Source organism: Mesoplodon densirostris, chromosome 4 (genome assembly GCF_025265405.1).
Source record: "Mesoplodon densirostris isolate mMesDen1 chromosome 4, mMesDen1 primary haplotype, whole genome shotgun sequence".
Lineage (NCBI taxonomy): Eukaryota > Metazoa > Chordata > Mammalia > Artiodactyla > Ziphiidae > Mesoplodon > Mesoplodon densirostris.
In genome coordinates, this window is record NC_082664.1 from 12,316,243 (window position 1) to 12,339,874 (window position 23,632).

Here is a 23,632-nt window from a genome sequence, read left to right on the forward strand (position 1 = left end):
TATTGGTTTGGAGCTAGTGAGAGGAGTCAGGGGCAGATGTTGAAGAAGACAAACCCTGTCTTTACAGGCACCTCCAGGGCCTTCTGGCAAGAGAACGCTACTGTCCTCTAGCAAGGAGTTGGCAGGCGCTGCTCCTCCCAGCGCGGAAAGTTCAAGTGAATCTTGGGGTTTAGCATTCCTAGCTCATGCACCCAAATATCCCCCTTCCAGGTTTCTGTGTCCACCTGTTCCTATCGAGACCCAGATTTTGTCAGAGGTTTGCCAAAACTTTGCTCATGTCTTCTTTGTAGTTCTGATATCCTTAAAATTAAATCTTGAGCCTGAGTTTTGGCAGTCTTTTCTGCAGCTGCAGGAAATAAGGGTCTTTTTTGTTTTTGTTTTTGTTTTTTGTTTTTGTTTTTGTTTTTTGTTTTTGTTTTTTTTGCGGTACATGGGCCTCTCACTGTTGTGGCCTCTCCCGTTGCGGAGCACAGGCTCCGGACACGCAGGCCCAGGGGCCATGGCTCACGGGCCCAGCCGCTCCACGGCATGTGGGATCCTCCCGGACTGGGGCAGGAACCCGTATCCTCTGCATTGGCAGGCGGTCTCTCAACCACTGCGCCACCAGGGAAGCCCTGAGGGTCTCTTTGAACACTGATCTAGAAGTTTCCTGATTTTCACAGAATTCTTAGACTTGAGGGGTGACTGTCATTTTCTTATTTTCATGACTTTTCATCCAGCCACATCGGGTCCTTTGAATTACTAGTGTTTCCATTCAAGTTCAACCACTATTACTGAACTAATACTTCACTTAGTGAAAAATCTTAGTATTGTCATGCTGCTACAGGCAGGGGTTTTCACCACCCCACTTGTCATTAGGAATGGGGTCCTCTTCGCCATCTTACCAGTGAGTGATTTAGTTCCAGAATCTCACTCAAGAATCTTATTTCCTAGGGCCACTTATCTTACTATCGTAGTGTGGGTGTCTCCTCTCATTCCCCCATAACCTGTGCTGAAACGGCCTAAAACAAAGGCTTGCTTGCAGGTAGTTTATCTGGTAAGGAATCCCATGAACAAGAGTGAGAATTGAGGGGACTGAAACAGGGGAGGAAGGAAAGCAGCATAAGAGTGGGCCATTGTGTTGGTTACCACTGGAGGCTACTGGCCTTCAAACCTGCCAGGATCCTTGAGGAGTTTTGTCGAATCTTCTTCAGAATGGTCCTCCTGAAGGATAGCAGAGAGGAGCCTCTATCCAGCCAGCTCTCAGGGGTTGCAGAGTCCAAGGACTAGCAATGACAAACACTAAGGCATAGATTGACTTGTCTTCTCACCCCCATGTCTGATGCTTATTCTCTGCCTTGGATCTGGAATTCTGGCTGCCTTTTTAAAATAGGTGTGCAGGGATGGTATGTTGATGGTGGTGTTTTAGAAAGCAAACCTTTCGGCTGTGTGATCATTATGGATTAGAATACTGAAGGGACAGAGATAGTGGGAAGCTTTTCTATAATTAATGTGTGAGGTACTGAGGATTTGAACCAAGGTGGTGTTAATGGGAATGGAAAACAAAGCTAATCAAAGAGCATTTTGAAGGAGGAATCAGTAAGGAACATTAACTAGTTTGTTTTTTGTGTGTGTATGTGTGTGAGAGAGAGAAAGAGAGTTGGCACAGCTGATTTAAGATTTCTTGCCTAGAAAAAGGATGGTGTTCATGGGCACATTGGCTCCCCGATGTTATTTAACATAATCCTCAGAACTCTCATGGGATTATTTCATCCTGGATGTGAGGAAATGAGACTAACAGAGGGTGGTGTGCTTTGATGCAGTGCAGGCTGATGGGTGAGAGCCAAGAGTTAGTGATATAATTACCTGAATTCAAAGCCTTATATGCTCTTTCTGCTACTTCATGCTGCCCTCACTTCCCTCTTGTTTCATAATTCCTTTCCTTAGGATTTGGAATCAGTCATGTACGGGTTAGTAGGAAAGAACTGAAACAACTTTTCTCTCAAGCCTATTTGCACTTGAAGTCTTAATTCTAACTCTGGTGCCACTGAAGAGTCACTATGCCTGCTCTAAGGCCAGCCTTCCTCTAACCTCATTATATTGTTTTATGTTGCATGGCAAGCCGTAATCTCCTCCGTAATTCCTTTTCTTTCTTCCCCCTTGCCTATTTCTTTTTTCCTCTTACCACCTCAAACCCAATATGAAACTCTAAATTTGGAAGCAGCTTATACATTTCCTGTTGGATATGAGCCAATGAAAAGGCTTCCCACTGATATTGGTGAAACATGTATGAGGGTATACCTGGGACTAACGAAGAGTATGAGGGTGGCAGTAAGTACAGATGCTGACAATGTATTATTCAGGAAATCGGTCAACGTTGAAGTGCATTTCAGTTATCAGAGGAACCCGAAGAGGAGAAAAACAAAAATGTTCATAATAAAAACAGAAAGCGGTCCTATTTAACATGCAGCAGTAACAATCATTTATATTACTAAATGTCAAATTAATCTGTTTCACTTTGTATTTCTGCCTTGATCATTCATGTTATATAGCTCAAATTTTTGAAGAGAGGCATTTTTGCCACCGTTAAAGATTAGACAGAAGATATTCTGGTGAAAGAGAATAGAAGAAAGGATATAAAAAGTTGGAGATGGATCTGTAAAATGGGGTTATCACACAAGCAAAAGGAATTGTACATTGCAAGAAGACAGACTTCATACTGTCTGCCAGCCTCACAACAGCATCGTTGAAAATCTGCTACCTGAGCAAAATACATGGGCATCTTTGAGCCATTACATGGCTAGGCTACAGATGAGTTTTTCTGTTACAAGGAAATTGTTAAAAGCTTTGATTCATCCAAAAAGGTGTATGGTTTATTAGTCATTGCTGTGTAACAACCACCAGAGAATCTCAGTGGCATTTAATAAAAAACATGTATTTCTCACAAATTTCCGGGTCAGTTGAAATCCCAAATTTAAACTTGCAGCACTGGAGTCACTCTGATTGCCACCATGGTTGAGTAGGGCCGGTGGCTCTGTTCCCACTGCTGCTCATTTTCCTCCTGGGACCAACAAACTAGCCACAGTATGTTCTTCCCATGGCAGCGGCAGAAGGTGAGAGGGCAAGTCTAGTTCCCAAAAGTACTTTTGAAGCCTTTTGTCACATCACATTCACTAACATTTAATTGGCCAAAGCAGATCTCGTGGCCAATTCCAAAGTCTTGGGGCAGGGGAATACACTCTGCCCATGGAGGTGGCGGGGTAGGGGGATCAGAAGGCTGGTAGTGAATATGTCTAAACAGTAATCTAGCACATGTGGATAATAGTCTAATAAGCTTTAAAGTTCTAGTTTAAAAAGATAAAGTAGTCATTCTGACTGTGTCATTTAGTTGTCTTTAAAGAAATATATGTACTGTTGAGTCTGTAGTTAGGAAATGGAGTCAGTAAGCTCTATAGGGAAAAAAGAGAGAACGTGCCCTCTCATGTTTGTTTTTAATTAATTATTTACCAGGTGTCAGGTAGATAGATAGAATCAGAGATAAGATGGGGCCACTACTGGGACTTCCCTGGTGGCGCAGTGGTTAAGAACCCGCCTGCCAATGCAGGGGACACAGGTTTGAGCCCTGGTCCGGGAAGATCCCACATGCCACGGAGCAACTAAGCCCGTGCACCACAACTACTGAGCCTATGCTCTAGAGCCCCTGAGCCACAACTACTGAGCCTGCATGCCACAATTACCAAAGGCCGCACACCTAGAGCCCGTGTTCTGCAGCAAGAGAAGCCACCACAATGAGAAACCCACGCACCTCAACAAAGAGTAGCCCTCTCTCACTGCAACTAGAGAAAGCCCGTGCACAGCAATGAAGACCCAACGCAGCCAAAAATAAATACATAAATAAATAAAATTATTTTTAAAAAAAGATGGGGCCACTGCCCCAAAGGAGCGCTCAGTCTGATAGAGGATTCAGACAAATATATCAGAAAGATAAACTAGTATGAGAGTTTAATGCTATTACAGAGAGAAACACAGGGCACCATGGAAACTTTTAGGTAAGAGGAACACCTGACTTTTGACTTAGGCTTTGGGGAGCAGGTTCAAGATAGGCTTTTGAAAGAGGCAATATCTAAGCTGAGTCTAAAAGATGTGGAGGAGTTACGAGGGAAAATTAAGAGCATTTCAGAAAAATGGAGCAACATATGTAAAGGCCTAGAGGTGAGAGAGTTCGGTGGAATTCTAGGAACTTGTAAGTAATGCAGTAGGACCAGAGTGCAGAATATGAGCCGAGTAGGGGCTGGAGAAGTTGGCAGAGCCCACATCATCCAAAAAACTGCAGTTTGGATTTTATCTTGAAGTCAAGCTACTGAATAATTTGTTACATATATAACAAAGTTGTGTGTGTGTGTGTGTGTGTATGTATGTGTGTGTATATATATGTGTGTGTATATATATATATATGGGGAGGGAAGTGCCAGAGGAGGGAGGAGGAAGGGCTAGATTTCCCAGAGGAAACGAAGTGACTTTTGGATTAAAGATGTCTGCAGAATATCCATGTGAACTCCGGGAAGTTAAGGAATGAGTCTGGGAAGTTTAAGAAATGAGTCTGGATGTCAGGAGAGAGCTCTAGGTTGGACCTTGAAAGATATAAGGATACAATGGGAGTTAAGGCCATGGGGACAGGTGACACTACCCAGAAAATTGTGCAGTAGAAGGAGCTTTGTAATTACAGCACTTGGCAAGTAGGTACTCCAGAATGTTCGAATGAAGGAAGAATATCATCAAGGATACGGTCTCATTTAAATCTCATATAATAACCCTGAGTTAGGAATATAATCCCAGTTTTACAGATGAAAACATTTCAGGCTCAGGGAGGGTAAGTGATTTGCCCAAAGTGACTTTTCTGCTCAATGGTCAAGCTGGGATTTCAAGTCAATTTGATTTCAAAGTCCATTTTTCCTGTCATGTCTAGCTTCTTTGTAAACCTCAGAAGTTGAAACATATGATGTTATCCTTAATTCCCTTTCTTCCCTCTGCCAACACCCTGGTTTTAGTAGGATTGTGACACATTCTTTTAAAAACCACATTTTCTCTAATTTGCCTGGCTTTGTCCCCAAACATGTCGACCAGATTGCCTTTCCTGTCGTGTTGACTCATACTGCTTGACTCCACTTCAGTGCCTGCTTTAAAACAGCAGACTGACAGAAGTCCTCCACTGGCTACTGGGCGAGGCCCGTCCTCCTCAGCTTGGCATTCAAGGCTTACAGTAAAATCTTGAGAACTGTTCAGAACTTTTCCATATTTCCCACTTCTCATCAGCACATAGTCATGCCTTCGGTGGTGTTTACATGCAGATTTCATTTATAAGGATCTCATTTTAATGTTTAGATTAAATAAATTAATCTTTAATCTTTAGATTTAATTACTCTTACGCTTACTCTGTTATTTCTAAAAACGAGTTTATCTTTGTGGCAGAAAAAGCTTGGATGTCATCCTACCTTAGTTCCATACCCAGTGTAAGGGTTCTTGGTACCCTTGGTGTCCTAATGTGACAAGCTAGCCTCTGCTCCTGCCTTTTTCTAGAGGGATCCTTTTGTTGAGGGGAGGTAAGGAGAGCAGTTCTAATTGTTAGAAATTTCTTAATAATGAGTCAAAATCTCTCTTCTTTTACCATCATGTGTTTCCCAGGACTTGCCCTTGCAACCACAGAGAATGGGTCATTTCTTTTCTGCCTCATGAGGTTCCATCAAACATTGAAAGATAGCTCTTATGTCTCTCCTCAGGTTTGTCATACATAAATCAATAATAATCCTGTTTGTTCAGAGCTTTTCTTCAGTAACAGGTCTCAAACTCTCCACTATACTTACACCCTCCTCTGAGAATTCTGGAGTTTTGTCATTGCCCGTCTAAACACAGGGCTCAGAACAGAACACAGCACCCCACAGGAGAGCAGTGCAACATGATTCCTTTGCTTATGACTCTATGCTTGTATCTTAAACGCCTGAGATTGCTTTAGTTTTATAGCAGCCATGTCACATTTTGCATTTGTTCAGTTAACATACCCAGATATTATCTTTAAATAAGCGGTTATAATTAAGCTAGCTCGCCCCTGTCTTTTACTGTGCCGTTGCTTTTCTTTAATCTAAATATAGAACTTTCTGATTTTTTTAGTTAGATTTCATCTTCACTTCGATCCAACTTTTTAGCTAATTATGATCATTTTATCCAGTGTAGTTTTACCTGCGTTTCCCAGCTTTAGGGCATCTCAAGGCTTTGAAGCATACTTTCCACAACTTAATTCAAATTCTTTTTTTTTACATCTTTATTGGAGTATAATTGCTTTACAATGGTGCGTTAGTTTCCGCTTTATAACAAAGTGAATCAGTTATACATATACATATGTCCCCATATTCCCTCCCTCTTGCGTCTCCCTCCCTCCCTCCCTCCCTATCCTACCCCTCTAGGTGGTCACAAAGCACCGAGCTGATCTCCCTGTGCTATGTGGCTGCTTCCCACTAGCTATCTGTTTTACGTTTGGTAGTGTATATATGTCCATGCCTCTCTCTCACTTTGTCCCAGCTTACCCTTCCCCCTCCCCATATCCTCAAGTCCATTCTCTAGTAGGTCTGTGTCTTTATTCCCGTCTTACCCCTAGGTTCTTCATGACATTTTTTTTTTCTTAGATTCCATATATGTGTGTCAGAAAGAGAAAGTCAAATTCTTGATTAACATCGGAAAGACAGAGACTCTCCACTCCATCCCGGGAGTTAATTGGTGCTACTCACAGATGGTTCTGTCTTCCCTCCACATCTTTTTGTCTTACCTTCAAAGATCTCATTTGTACATTCAGCAAACTTTTATTTAATGCCTACCATGTGGTAGAAGGTGCCAGAGATACAGTGAAGACAGCGGTCCCCATCTTCTGTAGCTAACAGTCTAGAGACATCATGAAGTGTTTTGTTAAATGCTTCGCAGACATCAGGTTATGCAGTTCTCTGTGATATTCTGCTCATCTGGTACCATATCAGAAAAGGGGAGGAAGCGTGACTTTTTACAAACTTGATATTGGCTCCTAATGAACTTATATCACCTGAAAATGGGAATTGTTATCTTTCTCTTTTCACTTTTCATAGGTTCACAAGAACTTTGAGCTTTGGAAGTCTCCAGAGTTCAGTGCTGCCCTTTGTGTCTTTTAAACCTCTGAGCTCATTAGAGAGCAGCCTGTTTAGCCACATTTTTGTTGTTATTGGTGGTGGTGGTGTTTAAACAACCCCCCTATTATTGGGGTTCTTTTTTTATTTTATAGTAAACTTAGTTGTGGAGAATTTCTGTCCAACTTTAGCCATTTTCCTTTACAGTCTTTGTCACTGTAATTTTACTTATATTTTATCTTCGTATTTTGAAATTATCTTTCCTAAGGAAAATAGATGACTATCCTCAGATTTTCTTCTTCTCTTCTTTGAGCTCTTAAGGTGCCATAGTCACTTTCTCCAGGATCCTGGTCCTTTTCACTTAAACCACATATTTCTTTTTAGTTCACCAGATGAACAAAAAACTGCAGTATTTTATCTGTATTCTGAGGGATTAAACTATCGACGATGCAAAGTGTTGGTTTTTTATTAGAATAATACAAAAAACAGACATCCTCATAGCTCCTAGAAGATAGCCCCCCTGTCATACCCTCAAGGGTGGATTCTCTTATCAGTCAGGTGTCATCCAAGCCTTCCTCTTGCCAGTTCCCCAAACTGTACCATTTCTACCTATTCTTCTTTCTTTCCCCTTGGGCCCAGTGCCCTTCACTCTAATGTCTTATACAAATTGTTGAGTTGCACATAGATGTTTATTTTCTTAAACAATTATGAAGGTTCCTTGCCTTTTTCTATGGATCTGTCTTTATGGAGCAGCAGATTTCTTATAGATGTCATGATCTATTATAGTTACCAGTTGTTACCCCATCCCACCAAGTCTTGGTGATTACCATGAGATTTTATTTATCTCCTTGTTCTTTTTTACCATTGATACTTTTAAGGTTGGTATCTAACACACTGATGTTCAATAAGTAATATTTATGATTAATCTCAAGAAGTATTTGCCTTCTCTTTTAGGCTGTGAGGATATCATTGCTGAAAGCATCTCATTAGATACCTTAATTGCCATCCTCAAGTGGAGCTCTCATCCATATGGCTCTAAATGGGTACACCGACAAGCTTTACATTTCCTCTGTGAGGAATTTTCCCAGGTCATGACTTCGGATGTTTTTTATGAACTCAGCAAAGACCATCTGCTTACTGCTATCCAGTCTGACTACCTACAGGTAATCATTTATACACCTCTCAAATTCATTGTCATTCATAGGTGCACCAAGAAACCCATCTGTACTCTGTTACTCTCCCATCTAGGGAGATCAGCCCACCCAGGAATACCCTCTTCATATTTGTGCAGCCACAGCCTTCTAGCTCTCTGGCCCTTTGTGCACTCTGCCGCCATGATTCAGCATTGTGAACCGGCCCAGGTCCTAACCAACCGTGCCAAAGGGGTTGTGACAGTAGGCAAAAGGCAAGGTCAGAAGCATATCCCAGTGGTGATTCTCTTGGCTTCTGTTAATAATAGATTCACTGTAACGGTTTCGTTTATTTGGTGAAGTATCAGAAGATACTTAGTTAGTTTAAGCAGCACAAAGTAAGAATAATATTCAATTTCTACCTACTCAAATGCTTATACAAACTCAATGTGTGTGTCCTGCTGAAGTATAATAATGTTTTCAACTACTTATTTTTAGTCAGAAGTACTTTTAAGGAAATTTCTTGTGCCCTTGACTTATATGTCCTTTATAATTAGGTAATTTAAACTAACAATAGATTTAAAATATTGTAAAAAAAATACTTTCAGGTAGAATATGTTCAAGCTTTTTTTTTTTTGCTTTTTTTTTCTTTTTGCATTGGCTGTATGAATTTTATGCTAGAAACTGTACAACAGTTTTAATGTTATAAAGTCATAAACTCATTGAGCCATTTCCTGTTTCTTTGTATTTGTACCAGAAAAATTATGAAATGCTTCCATCTCAGTCAGAAATGAAGATTTTAAAAATCCACTTAGCGGGCCTCCCTGGTGGTGCGGTGGTTGAGAGTCCGCCTGCCGATGCAGGGGATACGGGTTCGTGCCCCGGTCTGGGAGGATCCCATATGCCGCAGAGCGGCTGGGCCCGTGAGCCATGGCCGCTGGGCCTGCGCATCCGGAGCCTGCGCATCCGGAGCCTGTGCTCCGCAACGGGGGAGGCCACAACAGTGAGAGGCCCGCATACCACAAAAAAAAAAAAAATCCACTTAGCATCTGTGTTTTTCCTTCATATATTGCTTTGATTGCAGTACAAATGTTGTCATAATTAGTTTTGATTTATTTAGGGTCTGTGTTCATTAACCTTATTTCACTGTCCTGATGCAGACATTATGGGAGTTAGGATTTGTCAGTTCTCTCAATTATTGTTTTTAGAAGCTTTGCGTTTCTTCTTAGAAAGTAAAAACCTTGGACAGCAGCCTAGATTTTGCCCTCAGATTTTAAATAAAGTACAAAAGAGGGGCTTCCCTCGTGGCACAGTGCTTAAGAATCCGCCTGCCAATGCAGGGGACATGGGTTCAAGCCCTGGTCCGGGAAGATCCCACATGCCGCAGAACAACTGAGCCTGTGCGCCACAGCTACTGAGCCTGCACTCTAGAGCCCGCGAGCCACAACTACTGAGCCTGTGCTCTAGAGCCCGCGAGCCACAACTACTGAACCCACGTGCCACAACTATGGAGCCTGTGCACCTAGAGCCCATGCCCCGCAACAAGAGAAGCCACTGCAATGAGAAGCCCGCGCACTGAAATGAAGAGTAACCCCCACTCACCGCAACTAGAGAAAGCCCGCACACAGCAATGAAGGCCCAACACAGCCAAAAAAAAAAAAAAAGTACAAAAGAATAGGGGCACATTGCCATTTCACAGACAGTGCTTGAAGGGTCCTTCACCAGTCAGTAGCATACTTTGTGGAGATTGTAGTGTCTTCTGCCAAAACAAGTTGCCATACTTGTTTTTTTCTGCTCCTGCAGGAAATAGTGGTCACACTGTATCCTTACACTTTTACTTTCATCTGTTTATTTCCATATTGTCCCCAAAAGAATTTAAGCCAGCTGTATCGAAACCATATAGTAAGATAAATTTAAAACAGGGCAAGAAAACAGGATAAACAAAAAATAAAGATGGAAATAAGAATAAAAATGTAATTAGAGCCAAGAGTGAGGTTATTGGACAAAACACATGTCACTCGGTCTTGTGTATTTGCTGCTGATACACCACAGGTTTAGCTCAGACAATGAAAACAGCCAGTGTAAAGAGTGAAGCGTGGCAAGTTGCACGTTGTATTTACTTTGTGACCTAGGAAGAGTCATCAGTGAGATTAACCATCTATCTGACTGCACTAAAATAAATGTAAACCGTTTTGTATTATAGGCAAGTGAACAAGATATCCTTAAATATCTGATTAAATGGGGTGAGCATCAGTTAATGAAGAGAATAGCAGACAGAGGTAAGCTCAGAAAACTAGCTTGCAACTGTAAGCTTGTCCTGAAAGTTACTGACGTGCGGGCTGCACATCAGTCTTTTGACAGTTGCCACTGTTGCCTGGTGAAAACAGAAATTTTTACAATCAGTAGAATCCTTTAGTGGAAAGGGTATGCTTTGTTAGAAATAACTATACCAGAAAATTTAATTTTGCAACTTTAAAGCGATACTCTTAATGTTATCTTTCTATGTGTTTAATAATATATGTTGACTGATTTATGAAAGTATTAGAGTGAAATTTTTCATTTAATTAAAGTGTTACAAAAGCATGTCGTTGATGAAAATGTTCTAGAATTAGATAGTGGTGATAGGTGCACAACATTCTAAATGTACTAAAAGTCCCACTAAGTTGTACACTTGAAGATGGTTAAAATGGTGAGTTTTATGTTATGTGAATTTTGCCTCAAGGGAAAAAAATATATATGACTACCCAAAGAGAGTATATTTGTTGATTATTTTAAATTTTTGTGGAAGGTAAAGGAGAAATGATCCTTTTGAATGTCCTCCAGCTGGGGATACTGCAGAAGAGATAGAAGCATCATATGTAGCTTATGATTTTAACTAAACTTTGGAAGCTTATGATTCTATAGCAGTCTTATATTTATATCTAGGGTTAGCCCACCCACCTGTGCTCCTTCTGTCATAGAATATTGTGTTCCTCTATGTAGTGAACCCAAATCAAAATATTAGAAAAATTAAATGCAGGTTTCCCCTTCCTGTCATTTTCAACAGCTTTATATAAATATAATTTACATACCGTAAAGTTCACCTTTTTAAGTTGTTCACGTCAGTGTTTTTAGTACACTTACAGATTTGTTCTGCCCACATTTTAAAATATATTTTAAAAAATCAAGCTAAACCTGCCTTCAAATCTTTTTATAGTGGCCCTTTAATATACTACAACCCAAGCGCTAGGGAACAGAAGCAGTCTTCCTCTCTTATTTCTCCTAATTTATCTTTTGCTGAAAGCCTTTAGCAATTTCAGGTTTGAAATTTTTTAAATACAAAAACCACTACTATTAATTTGGGACATTTTTGAAATGCCATTATACAGTCTATCCTTATTTGCAGATTCTATATTTTCAAATTCACCTACTTGCTAAAATTTATTTGTGATCCCCAAATCAGTACTCAAGACACTTATATGTTCATTTGCAGAGATGTGCAGAGTGACACAAAATTTGAGTCCTACGTTTCCAGCTTAAGGTAGAACAGAGTGACACTCTGCCATCTTATTTCAGCTCTCAAACCAGTGTCCTTTTCATAATCTTTTTAGTGCCGTGTTTTTCACATCTTTATGGGTTTTTCTGGTGATCCCACGGTCTAAAATGGCCTCCTAGTGTAGTGCTTAGTACTTTCTAGTGTTCCTAAGTCCAAGAGTGCTGTGATGTGCCTTATGGAGAAAATATATGTGTTGATAAGCATAGTTCAGGCATGAGTTACAGTGCTGTTGGCTGTGAGTTCATTGTTAATCAACAATATGTACTAATAAGGTGTCTTTAAACAGAAACACACATAAAACAAGGTTATGTCTTGATTGGTTAACAAAACTATTGTGACCAGACGCTCACAGGGACCTAACCCTGTGTTTCCCTAAGGAGCAGTGTTTCAGTGTTCACTAACTGTGGTGGCTTTAGCAAACAAAACCACCCCAGATAATAAGAGTTGATTGTATATAATGCTACATAATCATCATAGGCTTATTCGTTGATGTAAGGCTGGTAATGATGAAATGTCATATTTATTTTGAGCAGATAATGAACATCCTTGATAAAATTTCCCTTAAAAAACAGTGGTTTTCAGGCTGGGTTAGAATGGGAGGCTCTTTCACAGGGTTGAGGAGGACGCTGCACCAACCAGGGTGCCCTTTGTTTCAGTCCCCTTCATACATAAGGTTTCTGCCCTTACGTGTTACATATTTGGGAATTTCTTGTAATATTTCATTTGAAACCAGGACACCACTACTTTGAGAAAAAATTTCTTTTGAAAAGCAGTGTCTTTTATAAGTACTGAAGCCAAAGCATAGCAAGACAAGAGAAAAAAAAACCCTTTTTCACACACGTGCAATAATTTTATTTTGAATGACTCCAAAAGTATCTTACCCTCTCAAAAAACAATATCTCTTTATCTATCACGTGATTTAAGGGAAATACCAGTTTGCCTGTAGTGTTGGCAAAAAATCCAGCATTTATATTTGTGAATGATAAAGATCTCATTTTTTTAAGGAAGAAAAAAATACAGCCCCCTGGTTTAAAGATATGATTAAAAATTCCCCAAATATGAAATTTTCCTTCCCACCTCAATATCAAAAGCATATATATTATATATACACTTCAGATTTTCCCCTTTCACTAATACTCAATGAAGAAAACATTTTATTCTCTGCTCTAGACAGTGGTATTACCCGTCAGATGTCAAAAGGTTCACTTTTATGCATTAACATTCCCATATTATGGAAATTTAGGAGGCTCATAAAATTCTTAAAGTCAAATAGAGTGTACATTAGGTTTTGCTGCTTTAAGATACCAGGTGATATAATTTTAGAATCTCATTAAATTGCTGTTAAACATACATAGTAGCCTAATGAGCATATTGATAACCTACAGTGATCAGAAATAACATTTGGCCTGCATTGCGCTTATTGTACTTTTTAAAAAACTGGTCGCAAAAGTGAGAAACCTTAAGAAAAAGCCCTTGGTCAAACTAGATTTTAATAGATTGTTGTTTTTTCTCCTTTGAGTTAGTATATGGAAAAGAATTCTGTATTCTTTAATACAGAACAATCATAAAGAATGTTATTGTACTGTTGACACCATGCTTTTTTCTTTGTCTCAGAGTATCTCTATTATGAAAACTTCTTAAGACATAGAAATAATTTATTTATAATGCTTTTTAAAGCAGATATACTTAATATAAAGAGTGTTACTGAAAGTGTACTAGAGAAGAAAGAAAGCCTTTCTCTGATAATTTGGATTTGGTTGGAGACTTCTCATTTTCTGTCTCTGTCATAGAGCCAAACCTACTGAGTGGCACTGCTCATAGTGTGAACAAGAGAGGTGTAAAAAGACGAGACCTGGACATCGAAGAGCTTAGAGAGATCCTTTCTTCTCTCTTACCTTTTGTGAGAATTGAACATATTTTACCTATAAACAGTGAAGTCCTAAGTGATGCAGTAAGTGTCTTTTTTCATTTATCCCTTTCATGAAAAGAAAGTGTCTTTTTTTTTAATCATTGTAAATAATTTCTACTAATGGAGTATCATGAAACTAAATTCCATGAGGACAGAGACAGATGTCTGTTTTGTACTGTATCGTGTCCCCAGTGTCTGGCACGTGGCACAAATAAATGTTTGGTGGGTGAGAGTTGAGTGGATATATCAGTCTTACTTTTGCAAGAGGATAGTTTCTGGTTGGAGTTGATCCAGCCATTTATCAGTGTAGATCAAGTAGTCCTTATTAAAAAAGGAAAGGGTAGAAATTACCTTTGGAGACTCTTTAAGAATAGCAGTAGGGGCTTCCCTGGTGGCGCAGTGGTTGAGAGTCCGCCTGCCGATGCAGGGGACACGGGTTCGTGTCCCGGTCCGGGAAGATCCCACATGCTGTGGAGTGGCTGGGCCCGTGAGCCATGGCCGCTGAGCCTGCGCGTCCGGAGCCTGTGCTCCGCAATGGGAGAGGCCACAACAGTGAGAGGCCCGCGTACCGCAAAAAAAAAAAAAAAAGAATAGCAGTAAATCAGAGAGCAAGAGAGAAGGAGATTAGTTCATTGTAAAAGGGATGAATGAATCTTATAATTGTATTTCAGGTAAAAATTAATGGAGCTGACTGATAATGTTACTTTCATAATTTTTAAGTGAATTTTTTAGACTGTAAAAATTACTGTAATTAATGGATGGAAAAAATAAATATTCTTCACATATTGGTTTATAACTTTAATATGATGTTGTAAATATTATAATAGCTTATTATTCAACTGCACAGAAACATTATAAAAGTCATCTGGAAAAAAACTGCTAAGAATTTTTTTAAGTTCTCTAAAAAGAACATAATTAAGGACGGATAACTCTTCCATAATGTAAAGTATATTTTAAAATTCTGTTAATCTGTGGTGCTAGCATAAAAGAGAAGACAAAATAGCCCAGAAAAAGATCCTAATTAATATAAGAATTAAACATATAATAAGCGAGCTATCACAAATCACTGCAGTACTATACTAATCCATCAGTGGGAGAGGGAAGAAATGTGCTTAAAGTTAAACCCTCATTTCACTTGCACACAAAATTAATCCCTGTTAGATTGAAGAATTAAATATTAAGTTGAAATATGGAAAAACTAAAAGAAAATAATTAAATATTTATGGACTCTGATTAGAAAACTGTTCAGTCTCACTAGTCATCACACACACACCAAAGAAAGCAAAATAAAACAGTAAGTTATAATTTTTTTACCTATTAGGTCACTGGTTTTTGAAATAATATTACTGTTCCATAGGGGAAATATAGCTGGTACATTGGTAGCATCATCATTAAATTTTGGGAAATAGCCTAAATATCTAATAACAGGAAAAATAAATTATAGCATGACTCCTTGACAGAATATTTTGCTGCCTGCCCTGACCAATGTTTGTAAAGACTAATATAGCAACATAATAATGGAATATAATTTTAGAAAGAAGGATAAAAAAATGTGGGGTTTTTTAAACTTTTTTTTAACATCTTTATTGGAGTATATTTGCTTTACAATGGTGTGTTAGTTTCTGCTTTATAACAAAGTGAATCAGCTACACATATACATGTATCCCCATATCTCCTTCCCTCTTGCGTCTCCCTCCCACCCTCCCTACCCCACCACTCTAGGTGGTCACAGAGCACCGAGCTGATCTCCCTGTGCTATGCGGCTGCTTCCCACTAGCTATCTATTTTACGTTTGGTAGTGTATATATGTCCATGCCACTCTCTCACTTCGTCCCAGCTTACCCTTCCCCCTTCCCGTGTCCTCAGGTCCATTCTCTAATAGGTCTGTGTCTTTATTCCCGTCCTGCCCCTAGGTTCTTCATGACCATTTTTTTTTTTTTTAGATTCCATATATATGTGTTAGCATACGAAAAATGTGTATTTTTATGTATTCTAAAATTTAGTTAGGTAAAAATTCATTTGAAAAAGACTGGAAGGGAATATATCAACATTATTACAGTTGTAACAGATTAGAGTCGTGGGTTTTTTTTCCTATTTTCAAAATATGTCTATTGCTATATTTTATTAATTCAACATGAGTTTAATGCAGCAATTAGATGTTTATTATATTTAACAAGAATAATATTAAAGAAACAGTGTTTGGTTTTGTTTAAAACCTGGGGCTCAAACCAAATTGATCCCTGAATTCAGTTTAGAAAAAAATTTTAGAACTTTTGTTTAATAGACTTAGAAAATATATATCTCTGCTCTTAATCCCCTGCCTAACACATAGCAAGTCCCCAGTAAAAGTTCGCTAATAATGGCTGTGGACCATAACACTCTTTCAGTGTATGCTAAGCACTGTGCCAGGCACTGCTTATTTTCCTTACCTTCATTTACTCTTCACAGTCACCTCATGGGCTATAAGGACTTGATTTATAGTCTCCTAGCGTAGATGTGGGAACAACAGGGCCACCACATTTAGTTAGTTGTGCAGTGTCCCATCTCCAGGGCTACCTAGGGGCCCTTAAGGTGAGGCCCAGGTAAAAGGAGATGTCCATGGTCACGTGGCTGTTAAATGGAGAGTTAGGGTTTGAGCCAAGTTCTCCTTCCCTTAGAGCCCCTGCCCCTAATCACCATGCAGACTGTCCATCTTTGTACTGTAGATACAGGCCCAGGAATGTGCTTGCTTTGTCTTGAGGAGGGTAAGGTGGGGAGGAATCAGTTCCCAGATGAGTAAGGAAAAAAACAAATTGGTTCTCATTAAGAGTTCTGAAAGTTAGTCTGACTCAGTATATTTTTAATTAGTATAGCTCTTGTTTTTAAAACATCATTCCTCTATGTAGAGAAAAATGGAAAATTGTAGTACCTTTTTATGGCTTGCTGAATCCTTTAAATATTATCGAACATTTGAAGTATTTTTAAATTTCACATATATTCCTAAATTTGTATTTAAATGCTGAAGTTCAAACATTTTGATTTATGGGTATAATTATTTTTATCTTTGTAATATTGTGGTGCTCCACAAATCTCTGTTTCTGTAAAAAAAAATTTTTTTTTTCAAGATGAAAAGAGGCTTGATTAGTACTCCTCCATCAGATATGCTTCCTACAACAGAAGGTGGAAAGTCAAATGCCTGGTTACGGCAAAAAAATGCTGGAATATATGTTCGTCCTCGACTGTTCTCTCCCTATGTAGAAGAAGCAAAGGTAATAAAAACCATTTTAAGATGTTAGACTACTTTGTTACAAACTATAAACACAAAGACATTTATTGTGATATTACTTAACTATTTGGAAATAGCCTAAATGTCCAATAATAGGGAAAGTGAAAGTAAATTCTAGTTTGACTACTCACCAGAGTAGTTTTCCAAATGTTGAGTTATCAAGCATGTTTTTATTTTTATAACTTAGGTCATATTAAATTGCATTTTACATTTTTCTCATCTCAGTTTTTCTTGCAAACTGTTAGCTTGGAAAAAATTTTTCATTTTAATGAAATGGTCGTCAGTATTTTGTGATCTTCAGAGTGGGAAAAATGAAAGAAGATTGCATACATATTTTCTTCCTTTTGTAAACTAAAGAAATGCCATGACTTCTTGTAACATATTTTTGTAGTGGCTGCTGGAAATTGTGTTTAGTTTTGGAATAAGTATACAAACTAAGACAAAATTTTAGGCCTATTAAGTAAAAAGTTGGCATTATGTATAATAACATAAAGAACTCACCACGTAAATATGGTAATGGAAAATGAAATACTGCAATCTTTATTAGAAATGTTCAGCCGTAAGATCTTTGGGGTGACCTTTTGAGGGACTGGCAGTCTTTGAAAGTCAGAAATCACCAGTAAGCTTAATGAAATGAATTAACAGGCAAAACAATGTGTTTGGGTATAGAAACATAGTTATCTTAAAATTTTTCTCATTTTATTGTTGGAGTCCCTAGTTTAAGATATGTCTATGAAAGGATTTGTGAGAGGTTTATTTTATTGAATAGGATGATAATCTATCCCTTATTGAATAGTTGACACTTTTTTTTTCCAGTTTACCAATTTTATTATTAACTGATTTGTATTGGAGTATAGTTGATTTACAATGCTGTGGTAGTTCCTGCTGTACAGCAAAGTGAATCAGTTATACGTATGTCCACTCTTTTTATTTATTTATTTATTATTTTTATTTTTTGGCTGCACCACACGGCACACAGGATCTTAGTTCCCCGACCAGGAATCGAACCTGTACCCCCTGCATTGGAAGCACAAAGTCTTAACCACTGGACTGCTAGAGAAGTCCCTATCCACTCTTGTTTAGGTTCTTTTCCCATATGTCACTGCAGAGTATTGAATAGAGTTCCCGGTACTATACAGTAGGTTCTTATTAGTTGTCTATTTTATATATAGTAGTGTGTATATGCCAGTCCCAATCTCCCAAAGAGCAGAAGGGAGGGTAGATCTAGTTTATTACGGGCCTTTTATCACCAGACTCAACCTTCCAAGAGGCCTCAGCTGCTTGAGTGACTTTAATCCTCGAACTTACTTCAGAAAGACCAGACCCAACCATTCTGCTTTTTTCCTCTGTTTTACAACTATTTAAAGTGTCAACTACTCGGAGCCTGTGCACCTAGAGCCCGTGCTCCACAACAAGAGAAGCCACTGCAATGAGAAGCCCGTGCACCACAACAAAGAGTAGCCCCCGCTCGCCGCAACTAGAGAAAGCCCGTGCATAGCAACGAAGACCCAATGTAGAAAAAAATAAATAAAAGTAAATTTTTTTTAAAAAAGCAGATTTTTCAGCAAATGATTCTTTCTTTTCAAAGATGCTCCAAAAAGATCCTTTAAAAATTAAAGAGGTAGGAAAAAATTAAAGAGATTAGGGTACTTTTTCCTTTCACCACTGATTTTAAGCTTCATGCACTGGAAACAATAAATTAATTCCCTTTTTATATGATGATGGCAGTAATCTTTCTCTAAATGTGATTTAGCAGAGGTGTAAGGTTGACTAATTCTGTTAATACTGAATTGTTTTCAGTCAGTGCTAGATGAGATGATGGTGGAACAAACAGATCTTGTGCGTTTGAGAATGGTTAGAATGTCCAATGTGCCAGACACACTTTACATGGTCAATAACGCCGTGCCACAGTGCTGTCACGTGATCAGCCACCAGCAGATCAGCAGTAACCAGTCAAGCCCTCCTTCGGTTGTAGCAAATGAAATCCCAGGTAAGGCAAGTAACCTTGTTTCAGGCATTATATTTAAATGAATAATCTGATCATATTTTGGATAGTCAGGACTCAAAAAATTATTTGAATAAAAAAGTGAATATATTTAAAAGACTTTTGAAATATCCTGAGATTCAGAAGGGAATATATGCAAGTAAAATTTTATTTGGGCTGTGAACTAATAATGCAGTTCAGGGGCTGTTTGGTATTACCAAGAGCCTTTTGGACACAGTGAAATTTTAAAACCTTAAAAAATAATTAGAAGTATATAAATAAATACTGTCTTTCCAGAAAATTAAAATACTATCAAAAATTTGTGAGAAGATTCTGATGCAAAACACATGCTTTTTTTCTTGCATTCAACAGGTGGTCTTTTGTGTAGCTCAGGTATTGTGCCTACAAACTATTTCTCTTCTTCCAGTTCCTCGTCTCCTCATTATGAAAGACATGGTCAGACGTCTGCAGGAGCTACGACACACTGAGCAGGTGCAGAGAGCCTACGCGCTTAACTGTGGGGAAGGCGCCACAGTGAGCTATGAAATTCAGATTCGAGTATTGAGAGAGTTCGGGCTTGCAGATGCTGCTGCAGAGCTCTTGCAGGTGGGAGACGGCCCTAAACCATTTAAAATAGGGAGCCTTGTGTTAGATTGTCTGTTATTATTAATAATGAAAATAGGGCTTCCCTGGTGGCGCATTTGGTTGAGAGTCCGCCTGCCGATTCAGGGGACGAGGGTTCGTGCCCTGGTCCAGGAAGATCCCATGTGCCGCGGAGCGGCTGGGCCCGTGAGCCATGGCCGCTGAACCTGTGCGTCCGGAGCCTGTGCTCCGCAACGGGAGAGGCCACAACAGTGAGAGGCCTGCGTCCTGCAAAAAAAAAAAAAAAAAAGAAAATATTATGGTATTCTTTTGGATTTTGTGATGTTGTGTTATATGTCATATTTCAAAATTTGCAATTTGTGATTTCTAATTCTAAATAAATATTCAATTATTTATACTTGAAAAAAAATAAAAATATAGGAAACCTTGACTGTCACTCAGGCAGTATTTTAGATATCCCAAGGAGCCCTCGTAGCATGTCTTTTTCTTTGTACATGCTCTTTGACTGTCCCTGGTGTCTTGGATTACCTGAAAGCCCCCAGTGAGAGGCAGTGTGGCAGAGTGGACAGGGCACAGGCTCTGGAGTAAGAACTGGCTTTATATCCTGGCTCTGCTGCTTACCAGTTAGTTAACTTGGAGCAAGTTACATAACCACTCTGCGCATCAGTTTCCTTACCTGTAAAATGAATTGTTGTGAAGATAAGAGCTGCTGTATGTAAAGCAACTATGCCTCTTGTATATATTAAGCACATAAATGCTAACTGCTAAAAGTTCATGGTGTGTACGCCCAACAGAAGTGGAAGAGAAAATAGAAAATTCTGACCTTCTGCTGCTTTCTGTCCCTAGTTTGGTCACTAGATATCAGGTTTTAGCCTACTACATACTTAACAGACCTTCCATGTGCCCTTCTTTTTCCCTCTCTCCTCCCCTTTATTATAAAAATTTTTTTTTGCATGATGGTTCAAACCCTATAAGCATGAGAATCAAGGAATGAGTGCTTTTTTTTTTTTAACTAGCACGAAGAAACCCATTTCTAGTAATTATTTGGTACAAAAAACAGTAGCATTTTTGTATAAAATGTGTAAAGTAGTCTTCACAGCAACTAAAGTAGAGCCTAAAATAAAATTTAATTTCATCTGGTCAAGTGATTGCATTGTTTTCTTGCCACTGACTGCAAACCACTTTAGCCTGAGTTTTCAAAGGGGAACATGGTATGGTGGCCTTAGGCAAGGAGCAGGCCATTTTTAGGTTCTTGATTTTCAATTTTTACTGTGGTTTCCATCTCTAAAACAGGCTTGTTTTCTGTTCATTTCTATTCTCTTTGCCATTCTAAATTGTATCTTAATTTGATCTCTTAAATTGTGTAAGTTTTACAATTTAAGAATTTCCATATAGTGTTTATCAAAATATTAATCAAACTTATTTCTACATAATAGGTAAGGAATAGTATTTTGTAGTTTTTATTTCAGACCGAAAGTGTACAGATATTTTGTCAGAAAGTTCTAGAATCCTCACTTATATGCCTTTTCCTCCTTTTTAAAAAATTTTTTAATCTCTTATTTTTTTAACATCTTTATTGGAGTATAATTGCTTTACAATGGTGTGTTAGTTCCTCCTTTTGTTTTTATTTATTTATTTATTTATTTATTGCAGTACGCGGGCCTCTCACTGCTGTGGCCTCTCCCGTTGCGGAGCACAGGCTCCGGACTCACAGGTTCAGCGGCCATGGCTCACGGGCCCAGCCGCTCCGCGGCACGTGGGATCCTCCCGGACCGGGGCACAAACCCGTGTCCCCTGCATCGGCAGGCGGACTCCCAACCACTGCGCCACCAGGGAAGCCCCCTCCTTTTGTTTTTAATGTTAATTTTATTTTCTTAGCAAAGACATATTTGCATTAGGTTTTATTTCCTATTTTTGATTATCACATAATCTTGCAAGAGATTACTGACCTGCTTTCTGGAGTATTCAGTTAAGCTGCTCTCCTTGATAGCTGCTGCACTCTACCCTTTTATACTGTTTTTGAGGTAATTTTTCCTTGGGCTTCTGGCCTAGAAAAGTCTGTTGTGCCTTTTACTGTTGCCGAATGTGGTTTTCCTAGGTACTCGCTTAACTTTGTCAGCCTGTAAATTTCTGTCTAGGAAATCTGCTAACAAATATCCTACGTTTTTCCCCCCATTCTTTCTTAGAATCCTCACAAGTTCTTTCCTGATGAACGTTTTGGAGATGAAAGTCCACTCTTGACAATGAGGCAGTCTGGGAGATGTCGAGTTAGCAGTACCCCCGCTGCAGAAACCGTGTTTACAGATCCAGACTCTTTTGTGGCCTTCCATCCACCCTTGCCACCTCCACCGCCGCCGTACCACCCCCCAGCCACCCCAGTCCATCACCACCTCAAAGCGGGCTGGAGACAAAGACCTCCCAGCCAACACCCTTCACGTTCGTTCTCTTATCCCTGTAATCATTCGCTGTTTCACTCCAGAGCAGCTCCTAAAGCAGTGCCCCCTCCAGTCTGTTTGCCAGGTGTTCAAGCAGCAGGACCTGACTGTGCCGGCACCCCAGGGCTGGGGAGACAGACGGTAGCCGCCGCCGCCTCAGCAGCAGTAGCATCTGAAAGACAAATGGTAAGTTTGTACCTCAGTAACTTACCTAAAATTACAAGCTTCTGGAATGTTAGAAGCAATTTCCTTGGCCCCAGGAGCCCTACTGGGACTCAGCGGTGTCCAGAAGTGTTACTGACAAGCTGAACGCATAGACTTAAGGCAGTATGGAAAAGGGAGAGAAAAAGAGAGTGTAGGGGGATGAAAAAGGACGGAGAAGAGAGATGAGGTGTTTGCGGTGGGATTAGGCCAGGGCCTTCCCTTATGTTCGCGTGCAGGTATCCAGAAGGGTGGGGTTACTGGACAATGCAGCTGACGTTACCGGTTTCGTAGTGTGCTGTTCAAGCACGTGTCTAGAGTCTGGCCCTGACCTCTATTCTGTAGAGTCTACTATTCTGCCAAAGGCTTTGGTGGGGCAGGAAGGGGAAGTTACTTGTAGCTGAGTATACCATCGGGAACAATGTGGCAGAAGACTCCTCATTTCCTCATTCATAAAACGGGCAGAAAATTAACCCACATGCATGTCTCTGCCTCTAGCAAGCTATTCCATCAGAGCACTCATTTCGCTGGCACTAGTAGGTAGTAAATGAAGCAAGAATTCTTTGCTTGATCTTGCACTGCGTTAGAGGTTGAATTTCTGTTTTATATAATACATGTGGGAAAAAAACAGTGGTGATTTTTAAGTCTGCCTGCTTAGTCACATACTGTTAATAGCGTTCAATATACAGAAGAACAAAGGATACATATATTAGTTAAGGGAATCTTCATTGAAAGATGGCCTTTGGGAAGCTGTGGACTAGTGTACGCCTTGGGTCAAATTATGGTCCTTCCTCACCTTATACCCTTCTATCTGCTTTCCCTGCTGTCCCCCCGAACCCCTCCAAAAAGAAGAAACAGCAAAGGTTGATAGTGTTGAATAAACCAAATTCCCATCTTATTGGCCTGGCCCTCAGTTCTACAGTTACAAAAGTTCTACTACTGTATATTTATTTTTTTTTTTATATAAATTTATTTATTTATTCTTGGCTGTATTGGGTCTTCGTTGCTGCACGTGGGCTTTTCTCTAGTGGCGGCAAGCAGGGGCTACTTTTCGTTGCGGTGCACAGGCTTCTCATCGCAGTGGCTTCTCTTGTTGCGGAGCACAGGCTCTAGGTGCGTGGGCTTCAGTAGCTGTGGCTCGCGGGTTCTAGAGCGCAGGCTCAGTAGTTGTGGTGTGCGGGCTTAGTTGCTCCGCAGCATGTGGGATCTTCCTGGAACAGGGATCGAACCCATGTCCCCTGTATTGGCAGGCAGATTCTTAGCCACTGTGCCACCAGGGAAGTCCTACTTTATATTTTAAGTAAAACTCCCATCAAAGGTGTTTTATCTGTATGTTCATTACAGTCCTGTTTATAATAATGAAAAATTGGAAACAACCTTAAGGTCCAACAGTGGAAGAATGGTTAAGAAGTCATGCCTCATCAATACAGTGGAGAATAGTATGCA

General features: G+C 39.5%; 1 protein-coding gene across 1 annotated transcript in view; it reads left to right on the forward strand.

Moving 5' to 3' along the window:
- Window positions 1–23,632, forward strand: part of BTBD7 (BTB domain containing 7) — a 72,987-nt gene that overhangs the window by 43,604 nt on the left and 5,751 nt on the right. Inside the window, exons 4-10 of the mRNA XM_060095698.1 lie at window positions 8,079–8,287; window positions 10,458–10,533; window positions 13,580–13,740; window positions 16,803–16,946; window positions 18,764–18,953; window positions 19,375–19,553; window positions 21,737–22,171. Coding sequence (XP_059951681.1) covers window positions 8,079–8,287; window positions 10,458–10,533; window positions 13,580–13,740; window positions 16,803–16,946; window positions 18,764–18,953; window positions 19,375–19,553; window positions 21,737–22,171 — 1,394 coding nt within the window. The remainder of the gene's footprint in view (window positions 1–8,078; window positions 8,288–10,457; window positions 10,534–13,579; window positions 13,741–16,802; window positions 16,947–18,763; window positions 18,954–19,374; window positions 19,554–21,736; window positions 22,172–23,632) is intronic.